This window comes from Sander lucioperca, chromosome 16 (assembly GCF_008315115.2).
Source record: "Sander lucioperca isolate FBNREF2018 chromosome 16, SLUC_FBN_1.2, whole genome shotgun sequence".
Lineage (NCBI taxonomy): Eukaryota > Metazoa > Chordata > Actinopteri > Perciformes > Percidae > Sander > Sander lucioperca.
This window is the reverse complement of record NC_050188.1, coordinates 15,828,711-15,853,474: the sequence shown is the minus strand read 5'-3', so window position 1 is coordinate 15,853,474 and position 24,764 is coordinate 15,828,711. Positions and strand designations below refer to the sequence as shown.

At 40.5% G+C, this 24,764-nt stretch overlaps 1 protein-coding gene across 2 annotated transcripts in view; it reads left to right on the top strand.

Moving 5' to 3' along the window:
* Nucleotides 1-495: 495 nt before the first annotated feature.
* The window catches only part of dennd3a (DENN/MADD domain containing 3a), a 27,288-nt gene continuing 3,019 nt past the window's right edge, over nt 496-24,764 (top strand). For both annotated transcript variants that reach the window (XR_004895300.1, XM_031296156.2), the window contains exons 1-24: nt 496-701; nt 7,653-7,741; nt 8,216-8,371; nt 9,683-9,818; nt 10,451-10,566; nt 10,778-10,908; nt 11,022-11,133; nt 11,270-11,389; nt 11,490-11,588; nt 11,715-11,834; nt 13,115-13,230; nt 13,500-13,655; nt 13,836-13,932; nt 14,030-14,133; nt 14,837-15,042; nt 15,130-15,289; nt 15,826-15,982; nt 16,294-16,516; nt 17,961-18,040; nt 18,878-19,057; nt 19,254-19,424; nt 20,335-20,464; nt 20,693-20,800; nt 22,980-23,077. Coding sequence is in view for 1 of the 2 variants with exons in the window: in XM_031296156.2 (XP_031152016.2) it covers nt 7,661-7,741; nt 8,216-8,371; nt 9,683-9,818; nt 10,451-10,566; nt 10,778-10,908; nt 11,022-11,133; nt 11,270-11,389; nt 11,490-11,588; nt 11,715-11,834; nt 13,115-13,230; nt 13,500-13,655; nt 13,836-13,932; nt 14,030-14,133; nt 14,837-15,042; nt 15,130-15,289; nt 15,826-15,982; nt 16,294-16,516; nt 17,961-18,040; nt 18,878-19,057; nt 19,254-19,424; nt 20,335-20,464; nt 20,693-20,800; nt 22,980-23,077 (3,057 nt within the window). In the remaining variant the exon portion in view is untranslated. The remainder of the gene's footprint in view (nt 702-7,652; nt 7,742-8,215; nt 8,372-9,682; nt 9,819-10,450; nt 10,567-10,777; nt 10,909-11,021; nt 11,134-11,269; nt 11,390-11,489; nt 11,589-11,714; nt 11,835-13,114; nt 13,231-13,499; nt 13,656-13,835; nt 13,933-14,029; nt 14,134-14,836; nt 15,043-15,129; nt 15,290-15,825; nt 15,983-16,293; nt 16,517-17,960; nt 18,041-18,877; nt 19,058-19,253; nt 19,425-20,334; nt 20,465-20,692; nt 20,801-22,979; nt 23,078-24,764) is intronic.

Here is a 24,764-nt window from a genome sequence, read left to right as displayed (position 1 = left end):
AACAGTATACGTGTAAAGACTGACATCAAATGTGCCTCTGACTATCTCTGTAGTACCTTAATCTGAAACCACCCACAGTTTCACAATCCCTGTTTCTAATCTGCAGGTAGAAGTTTTAAAGAGCAAGTTGCAAATTCTCTCTCCCACATACACATTTATTGCTTAAAAAATAAAACAAAAAAAATCCCAATATAAATTTATTTAAAAAACACAATATATTCAATAGTAAACAGAAGACGGCAGCTAGGCTGCTTGATGGCTTGCTATTTTTGTTATAAGTTGGGCTGACGTTACATGGATTTCTTTGGTAATTCAATCGGTTATTATTACTATGTTATAAAAATCGCATAACATCTAGGCTATTTTATTGGTCTTTACATATAGCAGTACACAAAACAGACAACAGATGGCGCCATGGTACTATTTGCTCAGCTCCCGGAATTGTAAAAGAAAAAAGCTTTTATTTTGAAAATTGGGAAGTCCAAATGGACGTGGCGCTGCCTATAGTTTGACAGACCAGCGGTGCACTCACCCACACCACACCACACACGGTTAAATCACAGTAAGCGTTACTGTAGCGTTTAGTTTTATTCACAGTCTATGGTTTAGACTTGATAACAGATTTATGACTGGGGCTAACGTTAGCTAACGTCTTGTCAGCGTGACTTCACCTTCCAGCGGAAATGATCGAGTAATTTAAGGTCAGTCTTTTTTAACGTTAACGTTACGTACTTAGCTACGTTACTGTGTTAAGAATCTTGCTGGACTGGTCTTAACCGCCTTAACAAGTCAGTTTTCATTGACTTTACGGTAATTTCAGTTGTCAGTTGCAGTTATAAAATCTTCTAACGTTAACATTACAGTTGGTGACAGGCAGCTTGTTTTGCTGACGATTTTGTGAAAATAACCCGTAACGTTATCCTAACATGTTATGCAGCGTTTATAAAGTTACGTGGTAAATTTAAGGGAAGTGTATTCACCACCTTCTAAGGGAAGTGTCATAACCACGTTTCACATGTTTCAAAACAAAGAAAAGATTTGTAATGGAAATGAGTGACTGAGCTTACAGTTTTTTTGTGCACACTGTGTTACGAAGTGAGGAAAGAAAAAACAGTAAAACATTTTAAAGATTGTTGATAATAGAGGCTACATTAATTTCCTACTGCATGCATTCGTTTGTGTTGTGCTCTGGTTCAGGTCATGGATTATTACTTTTCTCACAAACCAGCCAAAGCCTTGTAAAGTTGGCCTATGCCAATTAAAGAGACATGTCCCCCATTTTAAGAGTTCCCCTTCTTCCTGTGTCCCATGGCGGCTCAGTGAGTAAAAACTTGCAAACATGCACTGCTCTGGTTTTGATTTCACTGGGATGTGAAGTCAGAGGCTGCTCATAGATGACACATTTCCAGCATACATTGTGTTTAATGCTCAGAAAGTTCCCACAGACCCCCCCCCCCACATCATATGTGTCCCTATGTATCTTTAAAAAAAAAAAAAAAAACTATCTGCTGTGAAGCCCTGAAGTGCAACATAGAATTAAAGCTGCAAGCAGCGATGGACGGGCCCTCGCGCCTCTGCGCGTGCCAGGGTTACTGGCGGACGCCGCTCCTTGCGACCATGCATTTGTGCGGCACTCAGACACCGCAAATCGTCACAATGACAAGGGAATTCCCCGCTGTGTTCAATGACACCTCACACAAGACTCTACATTAAATGGGTCACCAGTTATGAAAGGGGCGGGGCTAAAGCTTAGGGGGCGGGCCAAACCATCACCAATGAAGAAGCAACTCTGCTGAGTTCAATGACACCTCACATAAGACTCTACCTTAAACGGTTCAAATGTTATGAAAGGGGGCGTAGCTTAAGCATAGGGGGCGGGCCAAACCATCACCATTGAATAAGGAAGTCTCTGCTGAGTTCACTGATACCTCACACAAGGGTCTACATCAAACGGGTCATTAGTTATAAAAGGCGGCATGGCTTAAGCATAGGGGGCGGGCCAAACCATCACCAATGAAGAAGGAACTCTCTGCTGAGTTCAATGACACCTCACACAAGACTCTACCTTATATGGGTCAGCATTTATGAAAGGGGGCGTGGCCCGAGTAAGTGGGCGTGGTTAAAGTATAGGGGGTGGCTCAGTATCACATGTAGACCACACATAAGTTTCATGTAAATCAGATGATGTTTGTCATATAAGGCGCATTTCCTGTTGCCAGCGGGGGGCGCTATGACCAAAAGTCAAGTTTGGCCTGTAGGTGTCCTCAGGCCTGGACCCTTGACAATCGTGAGAAATTTCGGGCAGTTACGACAACGTACACTCAAGTTACAACTTCTTTGTTTATCGCTAAACACTCCTAAAATGGCCGCCATGCCACGCCCACACCGTCTGACGAAAAGTTTTTCTTTTAATAACTTTTCATCTTTAAGGTGTTGAGATGTTACAGACCAAGTTTGAAGTACATCGGATGAACTCTCTAGGAGGAGTTCGTTAAAGTATAGCACCTTGACTTTTAGGACTACTTCCTGTTGCCACTAGGGGGCGCTATGACTTTAAGTAAACTTCAGCCTTTATTTGTCCTCAGGGTTGGACTCTTGTGAATCCTGAAAAGTTTCGAGCCAGTTGGACAATGTACACTCAAGTTACAGCCACTTCCTGTTTTGATGGCGAAACGCACAAAATGGCCGGCCCGCCACGGCCACGCCCTATGACGAAAAGTTTTTCTTTTAACAACTTTTCATCTTTAATGTCTTAAGATGGCACAGACCGAATTTGAAGTTGATCGGATGAAATCTCTAGGAGGAGTTCGTTAAAGTACGACATGTGGAAATGGCCAAAATCGCACTAATTTTGAACATTCAATTCAAAATGGCGGACTTCCTGTTGGGTTTAGGGTATGGCTCTAATTACATTTTTTGTCCATCTTGACATGATGCATATGTGTACCAACTTTCGTGAGTCTACGTTAAACGTACTGCAGGGGCTCAATTTTTTTAACTTTGTAGGGGGCTCTAGCGATCCACTTTTGTGCGCCTATTCCCGAAACCCTTAAAATACGTACATTTTCACCAGACTTGATGCGACCGCCAAATTTGGTGAGTTTTTGAATATGTTAAGCCCCTCAAAAAGCCAATTCATTTGGTGTAATAATAATTCCTTCAGTTTCAATAGGGCCTTCGCCGCTGTCGGCGCTCGGGCCCTAATAAATGAATATTTCCAGTTTAACCCTCATCCTACCAACATATTTTACACTTAAGGACTACCCAATAAACTACTGTATAACACAACCATCATTATTAGTTATGAGGGAAAAACAAAAACTGATTATTATTATGGAGAGAGCTCATGATAGGACTGATGGCAAACATTTTATTTATTTATTCTGTTTTGTAGTATTCAAACTGCATAGGCTGCAGTTAAGTGCTTTTGACTAGTATACAAGCAATAACCAATACAAGCAACAGAAACAGGAAACAATTATATAAAGGCATTATGAACAAATTGATTAACAGAGTCATGAAAAAGTGGAATGATAGAATAAAGCCCATATGACAAAAAGTATACCTCTGGGATCTGCAGGTAGTTGGTAGGATAAGGGTTAAAGGTAAAAATTCTAGCATTGCTAACAGGTTTGAATGGAAAAAAGAAAGTCCAAATAATGGCTCAACAAAATCATTGACCCATTTACTGTCCATGGGACTGTGCCGATTTCCAATTAAAAACTCCATCGGATTTCTAAATTTTTAAAAGATTGTTGCAAGCTTACAAACATTCAGATAACTTTTCTGGGACACAGAAATCTAAAATGACTTTGATTACTGTAAGGTTGTCAGTTCTCTTAACCGCTTCCATTTTCGAAGAAGCCTTCGTCCATACATCTTTTTAGTTCTATAAAATACATGTTTACCAGCAACTGATTGGGGAAATTGTTGTCAATCAAAGCAGCTTCCTTTCTGAAATATATGAAGACAAACTTGTTTGTTGAAGCTCCTGGACAGCCTCTGCATGTCTGCACGGTGGCTATCTCCAGTATGATACACTGCCCTCTCAAGTCTTATATTATTGTTAGGCATATTAGAGTTATTTCATTCTGTTGTTTTTCTAGTGAATCCTTGTAAACAATGTGGAATAAAGAAATGAAGTACAAGCTTTTATTCAGAAATATGAACATCTGCTGTAGATTGTGGTATTTTTCCTCCTTCTGCCTGTCTCAATCGCACATGCATGACATCTGCTTTTTATTGTGTGTGTGTGTGTGTGTGTGTGTGTGTGTGTGTGTGTGTGTGTGTGTGTGTGTGTGTGTGTGTGTGTGTGTGTGTGTGTGCGTGCAAGAAACTGTCCTGCCAGTTCATTTGTGTGAGATGGTTATAAAACTCTGGACATTGGTTGAGTTTATGAGAAGTGTAACACACACTCCAGGGTTTCCAAAATTAGGGGTTTTCAGGGAATAAATTACTTAAGTTTGTGTGTTTCCGTGACACAGCAGGGTAGTTAGTCAGAAGCTGGAATGGCCTGAAGACTGAGAGAAAGAAAGCAAGCAAATGTGTCAAAGGTGAAGAAAGAGGAGAAAATGGCCAAGCAGAAAAATGGTCAAAAGGAGAGAACAAATATAGGATGAAAGAAGAGGTGTTAATGTAGATAAAAGGGGAAAAGCAATGAGATGAGAAACGGGTAGAGAGAAGAGAGGAGGGCGAGTTGAAAGACATCAAAGAGAAAAAGGAAGATTCAACAGGGTGCAGCTCCTTAGGTTGTTCCTGTAGCTTCACCTAATGCAAGTCAGATGTTTATTATTGGATCTGCCTGACCCAGATAGGAAGTTAGGTAGTTAGGTAGGTGGTAGGGTTGCACGATATTGACTACATGTGATATTGCAATATGATTTATGAATATTACAATATCGATATTAATTTCAATATTTTTAAACATATATAAAATTACAAAAGTTAAGGGAAAACGCATCGTAACAATATTCATAGATTCATGACAATATAGTGCACAGTGAGACTTATATACGGCTCCGTAGTGCGGCTGGACCACAGGTCGGTCGTGGATGAAAAATATTCAATCTATCCGACTCTAAACTCTGCCTGCACCGCCTTTCATAAAGTTGCGGGATAGCTACCTGTGAGAAATAGGTGCGGGATGGGATTTGGTACCGATTGTCTAGTTCATTCAGAAGCTTCTTGAAGCCTTTTTTTTATCCACTGTGTGGATGGGCATCATATCTTTGGCCAAATAATACGTTATAGCATTGGTAATTTTGGTATGTCTCTTCGAGTTCTTGTTGTACTTTGTGCCACTAGCAAAAGCACTCGCTAACGAGGCTTGTTTGGCTAGGCCTAGCGTATTAACTGCAACAGTTTTTTTTTTTTTGGGATAGTATCATGCACTCATCGTAAAGTGGCTTGTGATGGTTTTTAAGATGTGAAAATAGGTTTGTTGTATTGCCTCTTGCGCAGTTTATCACCATTCGACACCTTTTGCATAGTTCATTAGCCTCTGAAGTATTTTCAAGCTACCGAGGAGGCATTGCTTTTGTTTCCTCTTCAATCGCTGTTATTTTGTCTTCTCCCTGAGCAACACTCATTTTCTTACTTTTGTGTTTTCTTTTGCTCCACTGACTCCATTCACTCTCTGTTTAGGTCCTTTCTTTTCTTTCACTTCTCTGATTCGTTCCATTTTGTTTCTATCTTATCTATTTCTTCACTTACACTGTCACTCTGTCGAAATATGCACACAAGTCACGTGGTACACTCCTTAGGGTTTGTCACGTGGTGGACCCATGCGCTGACGTGCACGTGACACGGTAACTGGCCAGTGAAACAGGATCATTATAACGTTTCAAGCGGGCTCTAAATCGAACACAACCAAGCCACACAGCCAACGGACGGGACGCAACGCTCCACAAAATAAACAAAATATTGCATACTTATTGTGACACTTTAGATATAATATTGCGTAACGTAATATCGCGATAACGATATTAAGTAGATATATAATGCACCCCTAGTAGGTGGCAGGGTAGTTAGGGGAGGTATGTATGTAGGTAGGTAGGTAGTTGGGTAGTTAGGTAGGTAGGTACATTGATAAGGACTTAAAGCAGTACTATGCGTTGATGTAGACTACCTATAGATACTTCATGTATAATATTGTAGTTCCATCTTTACTTGCATATCTTTGATATTTAATTCTATCATATTTTAGGACAATATTAACTGTCAATAAAAATATAGATTAGAGAAATTTAAGTAAGAAAATGTACCTGAATCAATAAAAGGGGGACACATGGATTTTTAAAAGTGACAGGGACATGTCCCCTACATCCCCAATGAAATAATGCCCTATTAGGAATAATATTAGGAATAGAAATTGGTTTGAGGCTTGGTGAAGAAATTTGTGTGGGATTAAGAGTGCCTGAAAACTAGTTGACTAGTGAGTAGAGTCAAAATAGATACTTTAGATCTTTTTGCAGGAATAAAGATATTTATTATCTCTATATTATATATAGTATAGAAGTAAAAATGGTTGAAACGTCCATCTTCTGTTAGTCCATGTAGTAGGAATGCTAACTTGACCAAACCTACCTGAAACAAAAGAGACATAGCCCAAGCATCAATATATCCAGTATCACTATGTCTTGTTGGATAACTAATTAAATAACGTCTGGTTAAAAATACATTCAAAAGAATATATTTGGAACTCGACATGTGTTATGGATGATGGGGCACTTGAGCTCATCTGATAGGACTGTCAGTTATACAAAAAGATTATCAAAAGTAATCAAAATCAGCGTGACTTTGTTTTTAATAGAATAAAGCGGTTCCTCTCAAGAACGTGCTCACGAAGTAGAGCAGCTTTAGTGTTTTCCTCTTTGTTCACTTTCCGGTGCAGTAAGTTATAACTTCTCGTCTGTGATTCCGATGACAAAACTGGTTTACTGCACCAGTGACCAAACCCTAACATCTGCTGTATGTGTATGTGAGGGTTAGTTAGATGTTATATGTCTTCGTGCCTGAGTGTGTATGTGTTGGCACACATAGAGGAAGTTGTGGTAAAAGAAATGTGTCTGTGTGTGTGGGTGCCACAAGTAAGACCAAAGATTCTGCTGGTTTTTATTTAGCTGATGCTATATTTTGCAAATTAGATTGCTCAAGCTCTAGTTTTGTCATTTTGAAAATTTGAACTCAGATGAGATTAGCATCTGGTTTGGGAGTGTTTTGTGAGTCATGGCCAAAATGTGAAATCGTTGAATCATCACCGTCGCTCCTTCTGCCATTGTCGTCATCAATGTTGAACCAACGGTTCTCTGTAATTGTATCAGGGTGGGTGATATCTATTAAATCATACATCATAGTATGCATCATTTAATTAATATACTGTATACAGTATCATGATATAGTAAATTATCTGGAAATTCAATTGAGAAATGCTTTACAGATAAAATAACAAGATCGGATTGTCTGTTTTTGGATAATTTCGTAAATGAAATACCTGAATAAACAAGGAACTCAATTTTACTTCTTAGATTTGCAACATTTCCTGCAACATTACCTAATTTAGCCAGAGATATTGGGATATCCACCTCAGTACAAACTTTTTAGAAAAATAGCTGACGGGGGTTGATGATGAACTTTGTGTGTGTGTTTCTTGCAGTGTGTGATGGCAGAGCTTCCGTCTGGACTGCTGGAGGCATGTGTCGTGGTTGGAGTGCCCAGTGATAAGCTTCGAGACTTATACCAGGTATATATACGCATACACAAAGACAGTAACAAAACCACGGTCAAATTAAAAAGTATGCAAACAAACAGAGTTTTGTAGAAGTTTTGTAGAAATTTGGATCGTGCAACAATGCAAGGGGAATGATTGTTAAGATTTACAAAGAATATGTTTTAGGTATTTACTATCTAACTGGGACGTTTTGGGACCAATTGGCAGGGATTTGCTATGGACGAAGTATACAAACGGCGATAAAAGAAAATTAGGTTTAACCATGTATGTGGCATTTTCTAAAACAAGTTTCTTACCGAGACCATTTTGCAGAGCTGCGTCGCTGTGTCCGGAGCTTAGCGCCGCCCAAGTTGATAGCGATTGGTTTAAAGAAATGAGCAGGGGGGGGGGGAGGTTTTCTATCCCAGAATGTATCTGTGGTGTAGCCAGGTCTAGCAATACAAGACTACCAAACTTATAACCCTTAATACTTCTAAACTGTCATAGCTTCAACAGCAGAGTAAGTTAAACGAACTCCCTCTGCTGGAAGCTGAGGTACTGCAGGTCCATGCCCCGCCATTTGTTTCCAAGGAGACCAACTCCAGCCAGTCGATTGGACCAGCTTTTAGTCGTGTCCAAAGGAGGAGGAGCTTCATCAAAAAGGTAAACAAATTTTTTTTTTTTTTACTCTAAATACAAATTCATACGTTAATAGTCAATTTGATAGCCTGGTTGACACCAGACCCTTCTCAGTTGTAACTGAGAGTGGGTCTGGGCAAGCTTCATTCACAGCCCATTTTCAAAGGGGCGTCACCAACGGACGCTGCTCAAATGCCTCTGGGCGCAATTGGATAGTCCTTCAACCAATCAGACCAACGATCTGGGTGACGTAGCAGCGACAGCAGCATCAACGGGTTGCTGCCAAGGGGGTAAGCTTCGCTTCAGAGCTCGAATCTCCTATGGCACCATTTTGATGCTACAAAGCGATCACCCGACGTTAGCATCCCATTGACTGCCATTCATTTTGACGCCACTTTGACAGAGAATAACTTTACATCTGAAACGTTTAAAGACTCTATTTGTCCATTGTTTATTTCTAAAGAAACACGACAATGTATAAAAGGCTCCATTACCTTGTACCTCACGTTATGGCTCCGTAGCAGACGTTTTTGTAAAAATAGGCTAACGATTGTGTCATAACCACGCGACTTACTGTCGCATAGTAGAGGAATTACCGTATAGTACAGGAGAAGCGCGCAGGCAGTTTCGTCTCAAATTAGCTGTTTAAGTGTAATTACTAATGTTAACTAGCATTTTAGTTAGCAATAATTAGCCTGTGCCTATGTTATCTCCTTACATATACCTACTCTCTCCGTCTCTGCAAGATTGGGAATGATTGAGATTTCTCTTGGCACAGCTACCAGAAGACTTACAACTTTCAGACAGGTTGCTCAGGGCACATTTACGTCTTCTCTCTCAGTTGGAGGCTGCGCAGTAACGCTCAGCGCTCACCGGAAAAGTGCTTCTAACGGCCTTCACTGGTCTCCGTCCAGAGCAACGGGATCTGTTGGTCCATTCTTATATACAGTCTATGGTTGCTGCGCTTCGGTGGCTGTCATGTTGAATGTAAACAAAAAGCTGCTTGTTGTCGCTGCGCTATCGTCATCGTGTAAAGCCCGCCTCAACGGTTGTGATTGGTGCCTCGATTTGGAAAAATTGGAAATGGGCTTGAATGGGCTCTTGGCCAGACTGACTTGCTGAGCAAATCTCAAATTTGCCGGAAGTTCATCAGGGTTTTCCCAGGCTATCAATTTGAAACAGTTTTTGAAAAAGTCCTTTCTGCTTTGTCTTTCTAACACCTTACACGTGGATAAAGGATTGGGCGTTCAGATTACATTCAGCAGGCTTCTTTGTTGATCACATTCAGAAATACATTTTTTTTTTGTTGTTTGTTGTTTTTCTGTTTGTTTGCAGAAGAGGCGAGATCGTGCTGCAGAGGTGTTGCCTAATGGAGAAACAACCAATCGTACTGAAGCGTCCTCAGCAACAGAGGACATCAGTGTTCCAAAGGATCTGGACCTCATCGCCTTGCCACAGCTCTGTTTCCCTGGTATAGTGTGTTCTCTGTGGCAAACTTAACATTACCATGTTTTCAATTGAATAACACGATGGTAAAAAATCTGTTTGTTCTGTAAATACAACAGCCGGTTACCTCGGTTACCAACATGTTTTTTGGCAGTGACGTTATCTCAAGCAACAAGTTTTTACTTTTGCCTGGTGTGCTTTGCGTACATCTAGCCATGGCATTACATATCCAAACCTTGATTTCTAGTGATCTAACTCAACAATGTCATCATGATGTGACTGATCTTGCCGCACTATGGTTACCATCATGGATCACTATATTGTCAGGCTGGCACCAGAACAACTAAAGTCCCAGACCATAATCTTGAGTTGTATTCTTTCTATGATGGCTCAATAGCTACCATCATGGATCCCTATCCTGCTACAATGTGGATTAAACATTAAAACCACCCACTGCTATGCAGACTTGCATTACTGACTTACTTACTTACTTGCCCATTAAACATTTGTCTTTTATTATAATGACAAAAATCTGAGTTTCCCAGTTGTTATTGCGACTTGGATGTTGATGTGAATCTCCCTTATGACATCAATGTAACATACAGCTTGACTCTGCTTAGTGGCACATCTTGAGACTTCTTGCTTTCCATTGGATAGATGGTCTTCAGTTAGCCAATGAGCAGAGAGAAGACAGCTATCACTTCCTTGTGTTTACCGACCTTTTTGGGAACCGAACACATGGAGTTGTGGTGCAGTACTACAGAGCTGTACAGGTACAAACAACACACACACACACGCACACCACACACACACACACAGACGCATGCACACACACACACACACACACACACACACACACACACACACACACACACACACACACACACACACACACACACACACACACACACACACACACACTCGAAAAACACAAATCCAATGAATGCAGACAATATGTATCTCATTGACTGTTAAATCTGTCAGTCCTGTCTGGAAGGTGCTGTCCAGAATGGCCACAGGTGGAATTCATCAAAGTCCCGCCTCTATACACCCTTTGCTATGTGCGTCATCTCCAAGTTCCCCTACTACAATGCTCTGAAAGACTGCTTGTCATGGTAATCATTTTTATTAAATACATAGAGCTGATGGATAACCTGACCTTGGTTAAAGTGATTTGGTGACCAATAAAACCTGTCTCTGTCTCCCACCCCCGACTCCACCTTCTCAGTCTCCTGGTCCAGTTGCGGCCTGCAAGACAAGCTGACTTTGAGGAGACCATAAAGGAATTTTCAGCCAAGCTGTCCCTGGTCCCTTTACCACCTCCTGGACAGCTACATGTGGTCAGAAAACACTTTGTCTCTCTGTCTCAGTTGAGATATCTCTCAGCCTCACTTCATCTGTATTTGTCTCTCTGTGTGACCAATTTCATTTGCTAGATCTTTACAGCAAATATATGTGTGCGTTTCTGTGTGTTAGTCCTTCAACCTCCGTCCCCTCAACGTGGTTCTCCCATCAAGGGAGGATCAGGACAGCCCTGTAATCGACATTGACCTGCATCTTCCTTTCCTCTGTTTCACGCATACAACACTGCTCCAGGTAATGCAGAACAAAGACACTGGTATTGCATGGCAAGTACATCCTAAATATTAAAAATGAGAAAAATGTTCAGTTAACCCTATGAGTGCCTCCTCTCTAGGTGCTGTCCTGCCTCCTTCAAGAGCAGAGGCTTGTATTCTTCTCTGCTGACTGGGCCAGACTCACTCTGGTCGCAGAGAGTTTGCTGCTGTACCTGCAGGTCGGTGGAGAAGGAACCTTGTGTCTTACAATTGCAGTATTATTATTATTTTTTTTTTAATTATATTCTTAAACTTCCTGCAGCATCCCCTTATCCATATTTTAATTTGTCTTCTGTTCCTTCCAGCCTCTGTCCTGGCAGCAGCCCTATGTTCCTGTCTTGGCAAGAGGAATGCTGGACTTCCTCATGGCTCCTACAGCCTTCCTGATGGGCTGTCACATCAGTCATTTTGACGAGGTTGCTGCAGTGAGTACAACCATTCACTGTCTCTACAGACTTTCTTATCAGCATTAAGGATTACAGTCTCGGCTTTCTTGCTTTGGGTCATGTCGGCAAATCTGACCTTCTTTTGCCTAAGATGATGGAACAATGTTGGATGTTGTTCTTCTCTATACTAGGGAGGATATATTATGATTATAATTGAATCTGGTGTTGTTTATTGGACGGCAATCATTGTTTTACACGTAATAGTCAGAACTAGTGGAATCAATTTAAGAAATACATATTGCTTCAACTCTGCCCTATAATATCTTGGCCATTTCTCATATAGTTAACATCAGATTTATCATAAGCATTGTGTAAATTGCTAGCGTGAAATTCAAATTACCCATCTTTTTTATAACTGTCTTGTTTTAGCTCACATACAGTATTTAATAGTGCTGTCAAACGATTAAAATATTTAATCGCGATTAATCGCATTAATGTCATAGTTAACTCGCAATTAATTGCACATTTTTATCTATTCTAAATGTCCCTTGATTTCTTTTTGTCCAATTATTTTTTCTCATTTTAATGTTCTTATCAACATGGAAAAGTGGATCGGCTTGCTCTGTGCTTTTGTCGCCTGGCTTTGACGAGGGGGCGGAGAATTCACATCAGCTGTGTGCTTGGCCATCAAGTGGTATTTCAGACTGGACGTGCTGCGATGATAGCTCAGTTCACAACGACAAAACACACAGATCACTCTGGTCTTGTCAATGGAACCATTTGGCAACTTTTTAAAAGTAAACTTTCCATTCAGAATCTTATTGGCATCCATTTCGGCATCTTGCGCTCGCCATCCACTCAAAACGTAACGTTAGCCTACTACTCTTTGGCCGGCTCGCAAGCCCAAACAAGTGTGTGCGGCGTGCCTGTTGTTTTGTTTCCGGTCTAGCTAGGTCCGGTGTGGTGTTGTAGTTTTTCTAACATTACTAGTTGTTGCAACAGCATGTGGAAAAAAACTACAAAGTTTGCTAGGCCAAAAAGAACGTTAATCTTGCGATAAAAAAATTTACGCCGTTAAAATGGATTTGCGTTAACGCATTTAACTGACAGCACTAGTATTTAACAATAGCTGATTCTCCACTGCATTCATCTTTATTTAGTGTCTTGAAGAAGAAGAAGAAGCTTAGTTCACATATTTAACAGTAGCTGTCTGTTAGTCTAACAGAGCAGGGACAGTCAGACTGTATTGTAATGAATTGTAGCCATTGTACCTACAATACATGTACGTTTGCGGGGTGTGTGTGTGTGTGCACATATAGGAGACAGAGGAACTAATTCTTGTGAATGTTGATGATGGCATCATTCAGTCGTCATGTTCTGAAACCATTGACCTACCAGCTATCCCTCTGGCTGCAGCTGAGAGCTTTATGTCAAGGTAACACACACACACACACACTCACTTTGTTTAACAGTGTACCACCACTCTACGGTGCAGAATATAGCTTTACTAGAAATCATTTTTGCACTGGAACCTGCAGTCGAGCCTCGGCTTGTATCAAAGCTGGAACAGATTTGGAACTAAAATTAAATCTACCGCCTAAATACCTGCTAAATCAAATTACAAATGTAACTGAATTGGATAAAAGTCCTGTTGTTCTGGACTATCCGATTCTCACTGTCCATACTTGGTGTCTGTGTGTATAGGGCAGAGTGTCTCCAGCTTCACTATGACTTGGAGCTGTGCCACCTTGGAGCGGGCACTGATGCCAATGCCCTGCGATGCCAACGCAGAGAATGGCAGACACGCCGCAACACAGAGATACAAAACATCGCTCTGGAACTAGTGGTCAACATCTTCAGGTAACACTCTGTGTGTCCTGCACACAGCCATGCTTTTTTACAAATATTATGCAAAGAAAGTGGTCAGTAGGTATAAGTGTACAACACATTAAACTATATTATAGACTAATCTGAGTCAGAACAGTATGTTTTGACTAACTTTCCAATGTCCATCTGCCGTTTTTTTTATCACTTTGTCAGAGGCGTCCAGGACTTTCTAAACCATGAACACAGAGTATTTAACAGTGAGGAGTTTCTGAGGACCAGGGAGCCAGCAGACCAGTCCTTTTACAAGAAGGTACACTCACATATTTACACCAACAGACATACACACACTAGCACACACAAACTCTTAACATTCTGTGCTGCTTGCTTCTCTTTGTTGTTGTCCCCAGGTTTTAGAAACTCATATCTTCCACTCATTCCTGCGAGACAGGCTGAACAGGAAACGGGACACCTTCAGTCGCATGGAGCAAAACACACGTAACTATGCACACAGGTATGATGCTGGTGTGATGTTATAACTGAGAGACAGAGGTAACCGGGCAACACTAAGGGGATAAAAGTGCAAGCTAAATAGAAAATAGTAGTTTGTTGCACAATTAAAACAAGTATATTTTGAAATGTATGTAAATGCATTTTCAGGTTATACATTGGGCCAGCCCTTAGCCAGATTTCAGGGCTGCCCCAAAGTTCTTATACTTGCTAAACCGGGTAGAGCTAAGACAATTAGGTTATTAACAGTCTATCAATTAAGTTTTAAACTGTTGGACAAAAACAACACATGGCCTTTTAACCACCAAGTAATTCATCTATTGTTTGAGAAAATAATTGGCAGATTAATAGGTGATGAAAATAATCATTAGTTGCGACCCTAAAACAAAGAAAAACACAGCTTTCATTTAGTTCTTACACATTTCCATCTGTAGGTGTTGAGAGAGTGAGAAATGCACACTGTGTAGAAGACACACTAATGTGCTTTTAAAAATGTAAATACTGTAAAAAAAACAACAAAAAAAAAAAATCTGGGTTTTTTGCACAGCACGTCCCCTGATAAATGAAAATGAAATTGCCTTCATGTAATGACATAAATATTGACACAGATCATAATTAAAGCTGCTTAAAACTAACTAATGTCTCTCTCTCCCCCCAGTCAGCACGACCTAAACCTCTACATCTGTCACCTCCTCTTCTTTCTACAGGAATCGTGCGATGACAGAGTCTCCTCGGCGTCCTCTCATGTCTGATTTGTCCAGGACTGGCTACAGCAGCTACAGCAGCCCTAATGACAGACTGAGTAAGCGGCTGGGAGCCAGCCTGCCTAACCTGGATCAACCTGCCAATGACACTGTGACTACCATCAGCTCCAACAGACCAGCCTCCCTCAGGAAGATTACTCCTGACGTTGGTCAGTACTGATGGAGGAAATGGATTAATGGAGAGTGGAAGTCAATTAAGAGTCAAACCTTTTCTAATTTACTTTGTCACCTTCCAGGGTTGAAGTTTCCTCAGAAAGCGGTGAAGGTTTTTCGCCTCCCGGAGTTCCCTCCTCCGTTGGCCTATCATTACGTCCAGAACTATTATTCTGACATGGTTTCTTCCCTGGGGAAGGCTATTAACGCTACACCAACTGACGAGTCTGCTCTGCTGGCCAGGTACTGTGAGGAGACAAAACTGATGGAGAGTATTTACATTTTATTGTTTAGGTAAAAAAAAAAAAGTTCAGTATTTATTATCTGAATGGTCTTTGGTCTTTAAAGTGGTCTTTCATCAAGAACTGCTGCTATGGTATTTTAGTATTTCTGGCGCAGTATTTGTGTGTGATTCAATCAGATTAACAAGTTTTACTTGAACCATCAACTCTAGACTTCTGTTTAGTGATCACTAAACAGAATCTTCATTAGAATATTCAAATGTGCTGTAAAATGATCTTGCAGGATTTGCTTATTGCAGTGTGCTCCGGTTTGCTTTAGCTTCTGATTAAACTACAAATCTGTTACTGCAAATTGTTGATTGTATCATTTTGTGTGAATAATTTAGAAATCAAAACCTTTTAATTGATTGTAAATAAAGTTCCACACAGATTATCTGCATCTCAAGTAAACCAACTGACTTCTAGACAACTAAATAGCCTTTGTAAGACACCTAACCCAATCCATCTTTCTTTCTTTCTTTCTTTCTTTCTTTCCAGGTACCACTACCTGCGAGGTTTGGTAAACACTGTGTCCAACAGGCGTCTGGATGCACTGGAGGATTTCCAGAGTCTCTATAAGACTGACTCAGATATCTTCCCTTCTCAGATGGTTAAGTCCCTAGTTGACTCTCTGCCAGAAGGTGAACGGTTACAGGTCAGTCCGTCATGAATGAGGACACTGTGTTGTACTCTGCTATTAAACTGTGACATGGAGTTGTAAATATTGTAACCCAGATTCACTTCAGTTTATTGCATCAAGTGCACCTGATTTATATATATATTGGTCACATTGGGTTTAAGCAATCATATTATGTACAACACATGAAATGTCATCTGGCAAGAAACCCCATTAACAAGAAAAAATTATATCTAATGGTTATCAATCACTCGATTCATCTCTGAACTGTATCAGAACGTCTGTGATTGAATAGCGCTGGAATAATAATGGACAGAATCTCTCCACAGGCGGACAAACGGCCAGAACTGAAACGACTCATCAGTCAGGTCAAGAGGGACCAGGAGCGGGAACGCGCTCGCAACGGCAACTGGCACGAAGAAGATGCCGTGAAGCGTTTCAAGCTGCCAAAAAAATACATGCAGCTGGGGGAGTTTGTGAAATGTATCCAGGAGTCCGGCATCGTAAAAGACCAAGGAACCATACATAGACTCTTTGACGCTCTAACTGTAGGTAAGTAGTGTTGTATACTGTATATGCATACATGTATGTGTGTGTTTGTACTGTAAAACTCCATATTATGTACTGTAAATGCATATTTGTGAGAGCAGCGCAGGCCTTTTCTGCTCTTTCGATCAAACAGGCTGTCCTGCAATACTTTTCTCACAAACTTGAAATTGCTGCCTCAGCCTACACACACACACACACACACACACACACACACACACACACACACACACACAACCACTTATTCACACAAATATTCCACTACAACCCTTCTTCCCCCTTTTTCCAGGCAAACATTTATTACTCAGGTTAACCATTACCTCTCCTCTTCTTGAAGAATTTGTCATGCAGGGCAGTTTGGTGTTGTAGCTGTAACCAGAGCTCCAGTGGTCATTTACTGGCCTTTAGCTGGTGGCTATTGGCAAATTTTTATATCATGAAGCACTGACACACTAAGCAGACGTTGAAAACAACAGTTTCACATTCTAAACATTACAAGCAGCCGGTAGCAACTAGTGCCAGCCAGCATGAGAGACGCAGTGACCTGAAAACATTCCTGTGATCTTAGGTTGGCCATGTACAGTAAACAAGAAGGACAATACAGTTGAGTCATAAGAGCCTTGGACCGAGTAATTATATTTGTTTTTAATTTAAGATAAGAGGTAGGGGAGGATGGGCGTTTGGAGAGGGGGAGATGAGGTACTTTTTCAAAAGCTGAGGATTTAGCCAAAATTGCATGCTGGAAATCATTCTTCAGGAAGCACGGTCGTAGTGAGAGCTTATCTTGCCTTCCACATTATGTTATTGGAAAAAGGGAATTTATGTCCTGTTTGGTGAGCTAACATCAAAATTTCCTTTCCTCTTCTGCACTGGAGAAAGAAATACAGACTGTTGGATGCCTGGTTATCAGCATCCATCTGCAGAGTACTTAATTTGACTCAAGTGACTCATTGTGATAGAATATTAAGATAGATAGAGGTTAGAGGTTAACAGAGATTTTGGACAAAATGAAGTAATTTTCCTGCTGTGGTTGTTTGAAGTCATGATAAAACTGAATTTACAGTTGAGAATTTTGAAAAAGAAAGGCTTTTTCTTTTAAATCGTGCCCTTTACTAAACTTTACTAATGCTCCGTGGCCATTAACAGAGGGCTGTGCATGTATGGGATGTTGGTTGGGTGCGGGGGAGTGCACAGACTGTGTACTGTATAGTCATTGTTGTAATGCAGGCATGCTGGCAGATTAGACTGAGACAGAGCCTTGGCCTGGTCAGCTACCAGATGTTTGAATGTGTGTGAGAGAGTATGAAACTGTTGCTCAATCAACCATTTCTTGGTAAATGAAAATCAATATATAGTTTTTAAACTCAGTGTCACAAGTCATCATCTGGCTATGCTGACACACAGTGAAACAGGATACATAATGTTGAAAGTGTGTGGTTGTTTGTTGCAGGTCATCAGAAGCAGGTTGGTCCAGAGTTGTTTAGAGTCTTCTACACCATCTGGAAAGAGACAGAGGCTGAGGCACAGGAGGTCTGTATGTAGGTTTTACTTGTAACACACAACTTGAAGGCCTAAATCCTAAACATACATACAGTATTGGCCACATCCACTGCAGTGAAGTTCACATTCACAGTGTAATGGGGTAGTGTGACATATACGTAGATAGAAAATAAATAAATAAATCATTTTGTGCTCGTCAGCTGCTCATAATTGAAATGATGAGCTTATGTTACCTCTGCTTACAAACAGCTTCGGAAACATCAGTAACTAAGATTTTGTTGTTTAGCATTAGAGCGTGTACTAGTTTAGTTAAATTATTAATTTAAAGTTTGTTAAAGAGAAATTGTGTTGCAGTGTGATGGTAATCCACAGCCAAGAGCTGATAGAGAATTGAGAGAGTGTTGCTCTTAGTCTTGGAAGACGCAAATTGTCTGGTGTTAAAATATATATATATATATAACGAAAGGAAGAAAAGATCTTGGACCTGTGACCTATGAGTAAATTAAACTTATTAAGTGTGAGCAATGAACAACACTATTTAATTGATTAATAATACCAATTGATTTTGTTTCTTAACTGCAAACTGAATGAGTATGATTTTTCCAACAACACTTTTCATCAAGAAAAACACCAAAAGACCACATAGAGATGAATTTAATGAACATATTTGATTTATAATAACTAATAACTAAAGGGTGTATGCAATTTTACAAATTGTGTTACTGTAGTAATGCATACATGTCATATTTTTTAACATCCTTTAACACCAAGGCCAATAAAGACCTATAATGAAAAACTATTCAGTTGAAAAGGTTTTACCTGACCAGTTGAATTCAGTGAAATCAGCTGTTTTTATGTGACTGTCAGGTGTGCTTGCCAGCGTCCGTCTTGGAGCACATTGAGCCCAGCGAGTGTGTCTTCAAGCTGTCCTCCTCTGTCAAGACGAGCCGCGGTGTGGGGAAGATTGCCATGACCCAGCGACGGCTCTTTCTGCTGACCGATGGACGACCGGGATACGTGGAGGTGGCACAGTACCGAGATTTGCAGGTGAGACAAGAGAAAGGACCTTTTGAGTTAAGTGATTAGGCTCCTTTGTATTTACAAATGAGATTAAAGTGAGCAGAAGAAACGTTACGAGGAGAGGTGAGGAGGGTTAAAGGTAATGCTTCCAATAAGGACTAGGGTAAAAAGACGGGTGGATTGCACAATGCAGATATGCCTGTCTTTGTCTCGTTTCCTGTAGGAAGTGAAAGTGTCCTCGGCTCCTTTCCTGCTCCTGCGAATCCCCAGCCTGAAGCTGCGTGTTCAGGGCAGGAAAGAGACGTTCGAGGCCAATTTGAAAACAGAGACTGAGCTATGGAACCTGATGGTCAAAGAGATGTGGGCCGGGCGCAATATGGCTGACCAACACAAGGTAAAGCTCTGACTGAAGGGTGTATGTGAGTATGTGTGTGCCAGTATGAGAGTATAGTGCTAATAAATGCATGAATGATAATTTGGTGAGTTATCGTGTGTGTGTGTGTGTGTGTGTGTGTGTGTGTGTGTGTGTGTGCCAGTATGAGAGTATAGTGTGCATGTGGGGGAGAAAAGGGGCTGAAATCAGAAAAGAGAGGAATAAATGCATGAATGATAATTTGGTGAGTTATCGTGTGCCTGTGTGTGTGTGTGTGTGTGTCTGTATCTGTCTGTCTGTGTTCATGCCAGTCATTGTGAACTTCAGTGACCTTTGGTAGGTTGTGGTTGAAATTCCCTACGGTGAACACGAACATAAATACAAACACTTGAACACAGAGGGGTTTCCTTTGTGAAACCAGATGATGTAACTGTCTCTCACTCCTCTCTTTTCTCACTTTTAGATGTCCTGTACTCCAGTATATTATGAATGTACATTGACATCCAGATTGTTCGACAGGCAGGATAAGCAGCAGTATTGTCAAGAAATCTGGCAGCATCGCACCAAGATTTAAACCAAATAATCAAGACATATTATACTTTCTATTGTAACACTGCATCTTTTTGTAAGACCCTCAAAGATGTAGAATGCTCTTTTTGAAGCTTGTTCACACCCTTAAATCAATGTTTCCAGACTTGCTAAACACTATCACCTTTAAAGTGGACATCTTTCTTATGTTTAAAAAATATATATATATTTCAATATTTGTAAATCTTTAGTCTCAGAGGCCACATCTCTTTGACTTTGCATCTAGAATTTAGTTTTATGCCTCTTTTTTTTAAATCACTTTTTTATTAAGGTTCTGTCTACTTTTTTGCAAGGTGCTACATGTCAAGTTTAAATGTAATTGAAAATGGATCTTTGTCTCCAGGACCCCCAGTACATGCAGCAGGCTCTGACCAATGCCTTGTTAATGGATGCAGTCGTGGGCAGCCTTCAGAGCAATAAGGCCATCTACGCTGCTTCAAAGCTGGCTCACTTTGACCGCATCAAGATGGAAGGTAATGGTGATTATTGTTGTAGGTTCTGTAATGTTTGCTTTACTTTGGTTAATGCAATTTGCATACTAAAGACACTCAGACTAGTTTGAGAACATTGGGAAACTTCCTTAGTACATAATGAAACATCAGAGGTTTTTGCTGTTTGGGGTTTTTCGGTGCATGCTTATGCATTCACCACCTGTGAACATTTAGTTACCCCTCTTTTAACAGTGGTTTGTGTGTCTTTAGTGCCGATGATGGTTCCCAAGACAACTGCAGAGACGCTGAAGCACAAAATCAACCCCTCGGTGGAGCTCGCTGCACCTCAGGCAGTAGATGTACTTCTATACACACCAGGTACAAACGTAACCAAGCAATCCCTTCAGGGTTCTTGTTATTACCCCAATGAAAAGTGTCAGCTCTCTCTCTCTTTCTCTCTCTCTCTCTCTCTCTCTCTCAGGGACTGACACTGACTGGCAAATACACACACATGACCTTTGCTTTGTCATCACCTCTCTCTCTCTCTCTCTCTCTCTCTCTCTCTCTCTCTCTCTCTCTCTCTCTCTCACTTCAACATAACAAGACAGACGGTCATAAAGCTGCACATGAAGTTTCTCAACAACACGTCCTCCTCCGGTCTCCTTTACAGGAAAACTACAAAAGGAAGTCGGACAGAAATTTAGGAATGTAAAGGGAGGGAAGCCTCTCCTCCAGGTTAGAATTGGCATAAATATACAATTCCACCTTTCAAATGGGAGCTATGAAATCATGTGAACGCGCACATTAAGGCAGATAATCCCATTTCTCTCAAGGCGATAGTAAACATGTCAACATCAGGTGTGATGCTGTCCCTCTCTGGGCAAAACAGTAATACATACAGTAAACGTTTGGCCTGTAATTCCCCCACTCCACAAGAGAGTAAAAGCAAGGAGATGCTCACCTAGAATGTATTCATAGTAAAAGAGGCAGTGGGTATATGAGATCTAAAATACTAAAATAATATAGGAACACAGTTAAAACTAAGATCATTTAATGTAGAAAACAAGAAATGAAAAAATGAAAAAAAAAATGAAAATGAAATGCTCAAAGCACATGAAGCCAGTTTGCTTATTTTACAAAAATAGTTTTTTGAAGCACATGCTGATGAAGAGCATACATAATTTTAGTATTTACTGAAATATTAAAATGAAAAAAGCACTGTGCCTTAAACAAAATGTTCTGAATTTTTTACTGACTATTTACAAAAGTATGAGAGTAGATGTATAAATAGAGAAAATGTAGTTTACTTTCTGAATAATTTTGAAAATGCAAGTTTTGGTGCAATACTTACCATGCATTTAGTAAGAATCTATTTAGCCATGAAATAACCAACACTTTGAGCCAAAGGGCACAAAGTGTTCAACAGTGGAGTTCATTTAGAGACGTATGGATATACTTGCTATACTGATATTAAATATATAGTCCAGTAAAAAATGAAAGGAAGGAAAAAAAGAAACAATGAATGCAGAAACTTCCACATAAGACACAAAGTGTCACCAGATTTCAACATGTTTGAACACCTATGGGAGATTTTGGAATGATAATGTGTTAGATAGTGCTTTCCCTCACATCATAAAAACACCAAATGAGGGAGAATCTTTTGAAAACATGGTATTTATTCCTCCAGTAGAGTTCCAGAGACGGGTACAACATTACACCAAGGAGCAGTGAAACGGTTCTGGCAGCTTGTTTGGTAGCCCAAAACTTATGCATTTTTTTTCTTTTGATATGTCACCCATCAGGAAATCCCAGCCTTCACATTTGACATTAAAACAAAATAGTTGTTTACTGTTGTTTAGCCTTTGTATACAGTCCTTTAACTTTATTATGCTGTGGCAGACAGACTGGCGCGTTACGTGGCTGGATGACTGAGAGGGAACAGCTTAAAAAGAACTACAAAGCCATTGCCTTCAGTGGACCGACCATCTGGGGCTACTTAGATGCCCGGCTGGTGGCATACTGACCCCAGCACTAACACACTCTTGCACACTCATACTCAGTGATGCCCACATATGCAGACACTGTTTAGTTCTTCTATAGCAGTCAGTTCTCAGATTTCTGTTGGTGAGAAGAACAAATCTGGCTATTCAGATCCTCCCTCTCTGCCTCTCTCTGACTCTCTCTCTCTGGTTTGTATATAGGTCAGTGAATTGAATTCCTGGCATATGGCCATCTCACTCCTACTTTTCTCCCCGCCCCATCTCTCCCTCTTTTTCTCTCTTTCTCCTCTCCACTCCCTCTCTATTTCTCTGAGAGTGATGCTTTTAAATAGCGCTGAATACATTGGAGGATATCTGACCGTTAGGTGAAGGCTGGGTGGAGTCCTGCAGCAGAAAAAATAGTTTTGAACATGAAGGGTTTACATTCAAACTATTGGCTGATATTCACATTTCCTTCTTGGCCTCCTGAAAGAGTAAACACTGGCAGCTGTAGGTCACAAGTTTGTGATAAGGGACTGCCAAATAACTGATAAATACTGCGTGTGTGTGTGTTTCAGGTCAGTTATGGGTGTCTGTGAGCATGGGGAAGGTGATGGTGTTTGATGCCTCCAGCTGGTCCCTCACACACACCTGCCACGTTGGGAATGCAAGACTGGTAAAAAAAAAACACACACACGCACACGCACACAAGCATGTCAATAAACCATACGTGTCTGTCCCTTGATGTGATTCTCATTTTCCAGTGTGACCCTTAGTGAAGTTGACTTTGACATCCCTGGTTTAAATTGAGTTTTGGGGAAATTATTTTACAAGTGATCGGGGGGTAGTGCTTTCTGAAAGAACAGGAACTTTCCAGACTCATTTTAGAAGACGAGGAGAAAAAGAGAGATAGAACTTTAAGTGAACTCTCTTAGCGAGATATTTGTTTGTTTCTTCACATCACTGGACAGAATCGGCAGAAAATGCATGCCACTGACATCAGATACAGATAAAACTGGTTTATTCCTGTACGCTTCACTTCATCTTCAGACTTGCAAGCACATGTTTTGGGGAGTTTACAGTGTGTTTTGAATAGTTTTGATTCCCCGTAAGACCAAAACATTTTCTCTGCAAACTTTGACTTTCTTAACAAAATACAAACAACTGAAAGTTGGGTATGGAGTGCCTTAAAGCTCTTTGGAGAATGTTCTGGGTAGATGAAGTGAAGGATGAGTGTGAAGTTTTATGGGTCTGTGCTAATCACTGGCCTCTACCAAGCATGCAGGTCACAGTCACATGGACTATGTTAACCTATGTTCCAGTATGAGTGTGTATTTTTTCTCTAGGCTCAATCTTAACATTTGCACACAGTTGTTCACTACTAGGTCATGTGTTAAACATTTGCATCATGCTCTTACTTGTACAGTAATTACTTGAAGCATGACAGGTGATTAAGATAGTAACAGAAACATAACAGTGACATGTTGTGGACCAGCCTATAGAAAATTTTTAAATGTGAGTGATGCTATGTGTGTTTTTGTTGGTTAAGTTTGAATCTGTAAAAACGTGAGATGTAAGATGCTTAAAGCTTTAGTCCGTAACTTTTTGATATTAATGAACGTCTGTTACATTCAAGCCATTGTCAAATGAGTTGCTACAAAGCTAATTAAGACTATCAGCTCCACACAACTCCATCTGTATTTGTCAGTATGGCTCAGAAGATTTTGTCGTCTGGGAAACTTTCGTGCGCAGATACTCGAGTGAAGATAATTACCTCTTCTGAAGAGTCCATCATGTCCTTTAATCCTCCGTGTCCTCCTTGGCTACTAGCAACTGCGTGGAGGAGGGGTGGGGGCTGTGCGCGATCACGGAAGGCTGTATCATGTGGACGCGCCAACAGTGTTGTTGTCATTACTTAGAATTCTTCATGGGGGAGACAGGAACTACACACTATAGCTTTAAGATGTACTGGTGTTTAGAGCACAGTGTGTTTAGTACTAGTAGCTAGTGTCATTTATTAGACAATGCTACCACCTAGTGGAGAACTTAACTATTGCTATTAATTAATTTCCTTCCACACTAAACTCTCAGCACTTGCAATCATACATACCTGCTACTCTTGAGAAAAGAAAAGGTGGCCAAGAGAACGTAACACACTGCACCTGAAGAAAAGACAAAGCAAATTCACATGTACTATATGTGTTTTTCCAAGTTGCAGTCCTTTGAGTTTTCTCGGCCACTGTAGAAAAATGTTTGTCACATTTGCTTAAAGCCTCAAGATGTTTTGGTTTGTCCGACCATTAGTCCAAAACCCAAAAGTAATCGATTTATGATCACATAAGATAAAGAAAAGCAGCAAATCA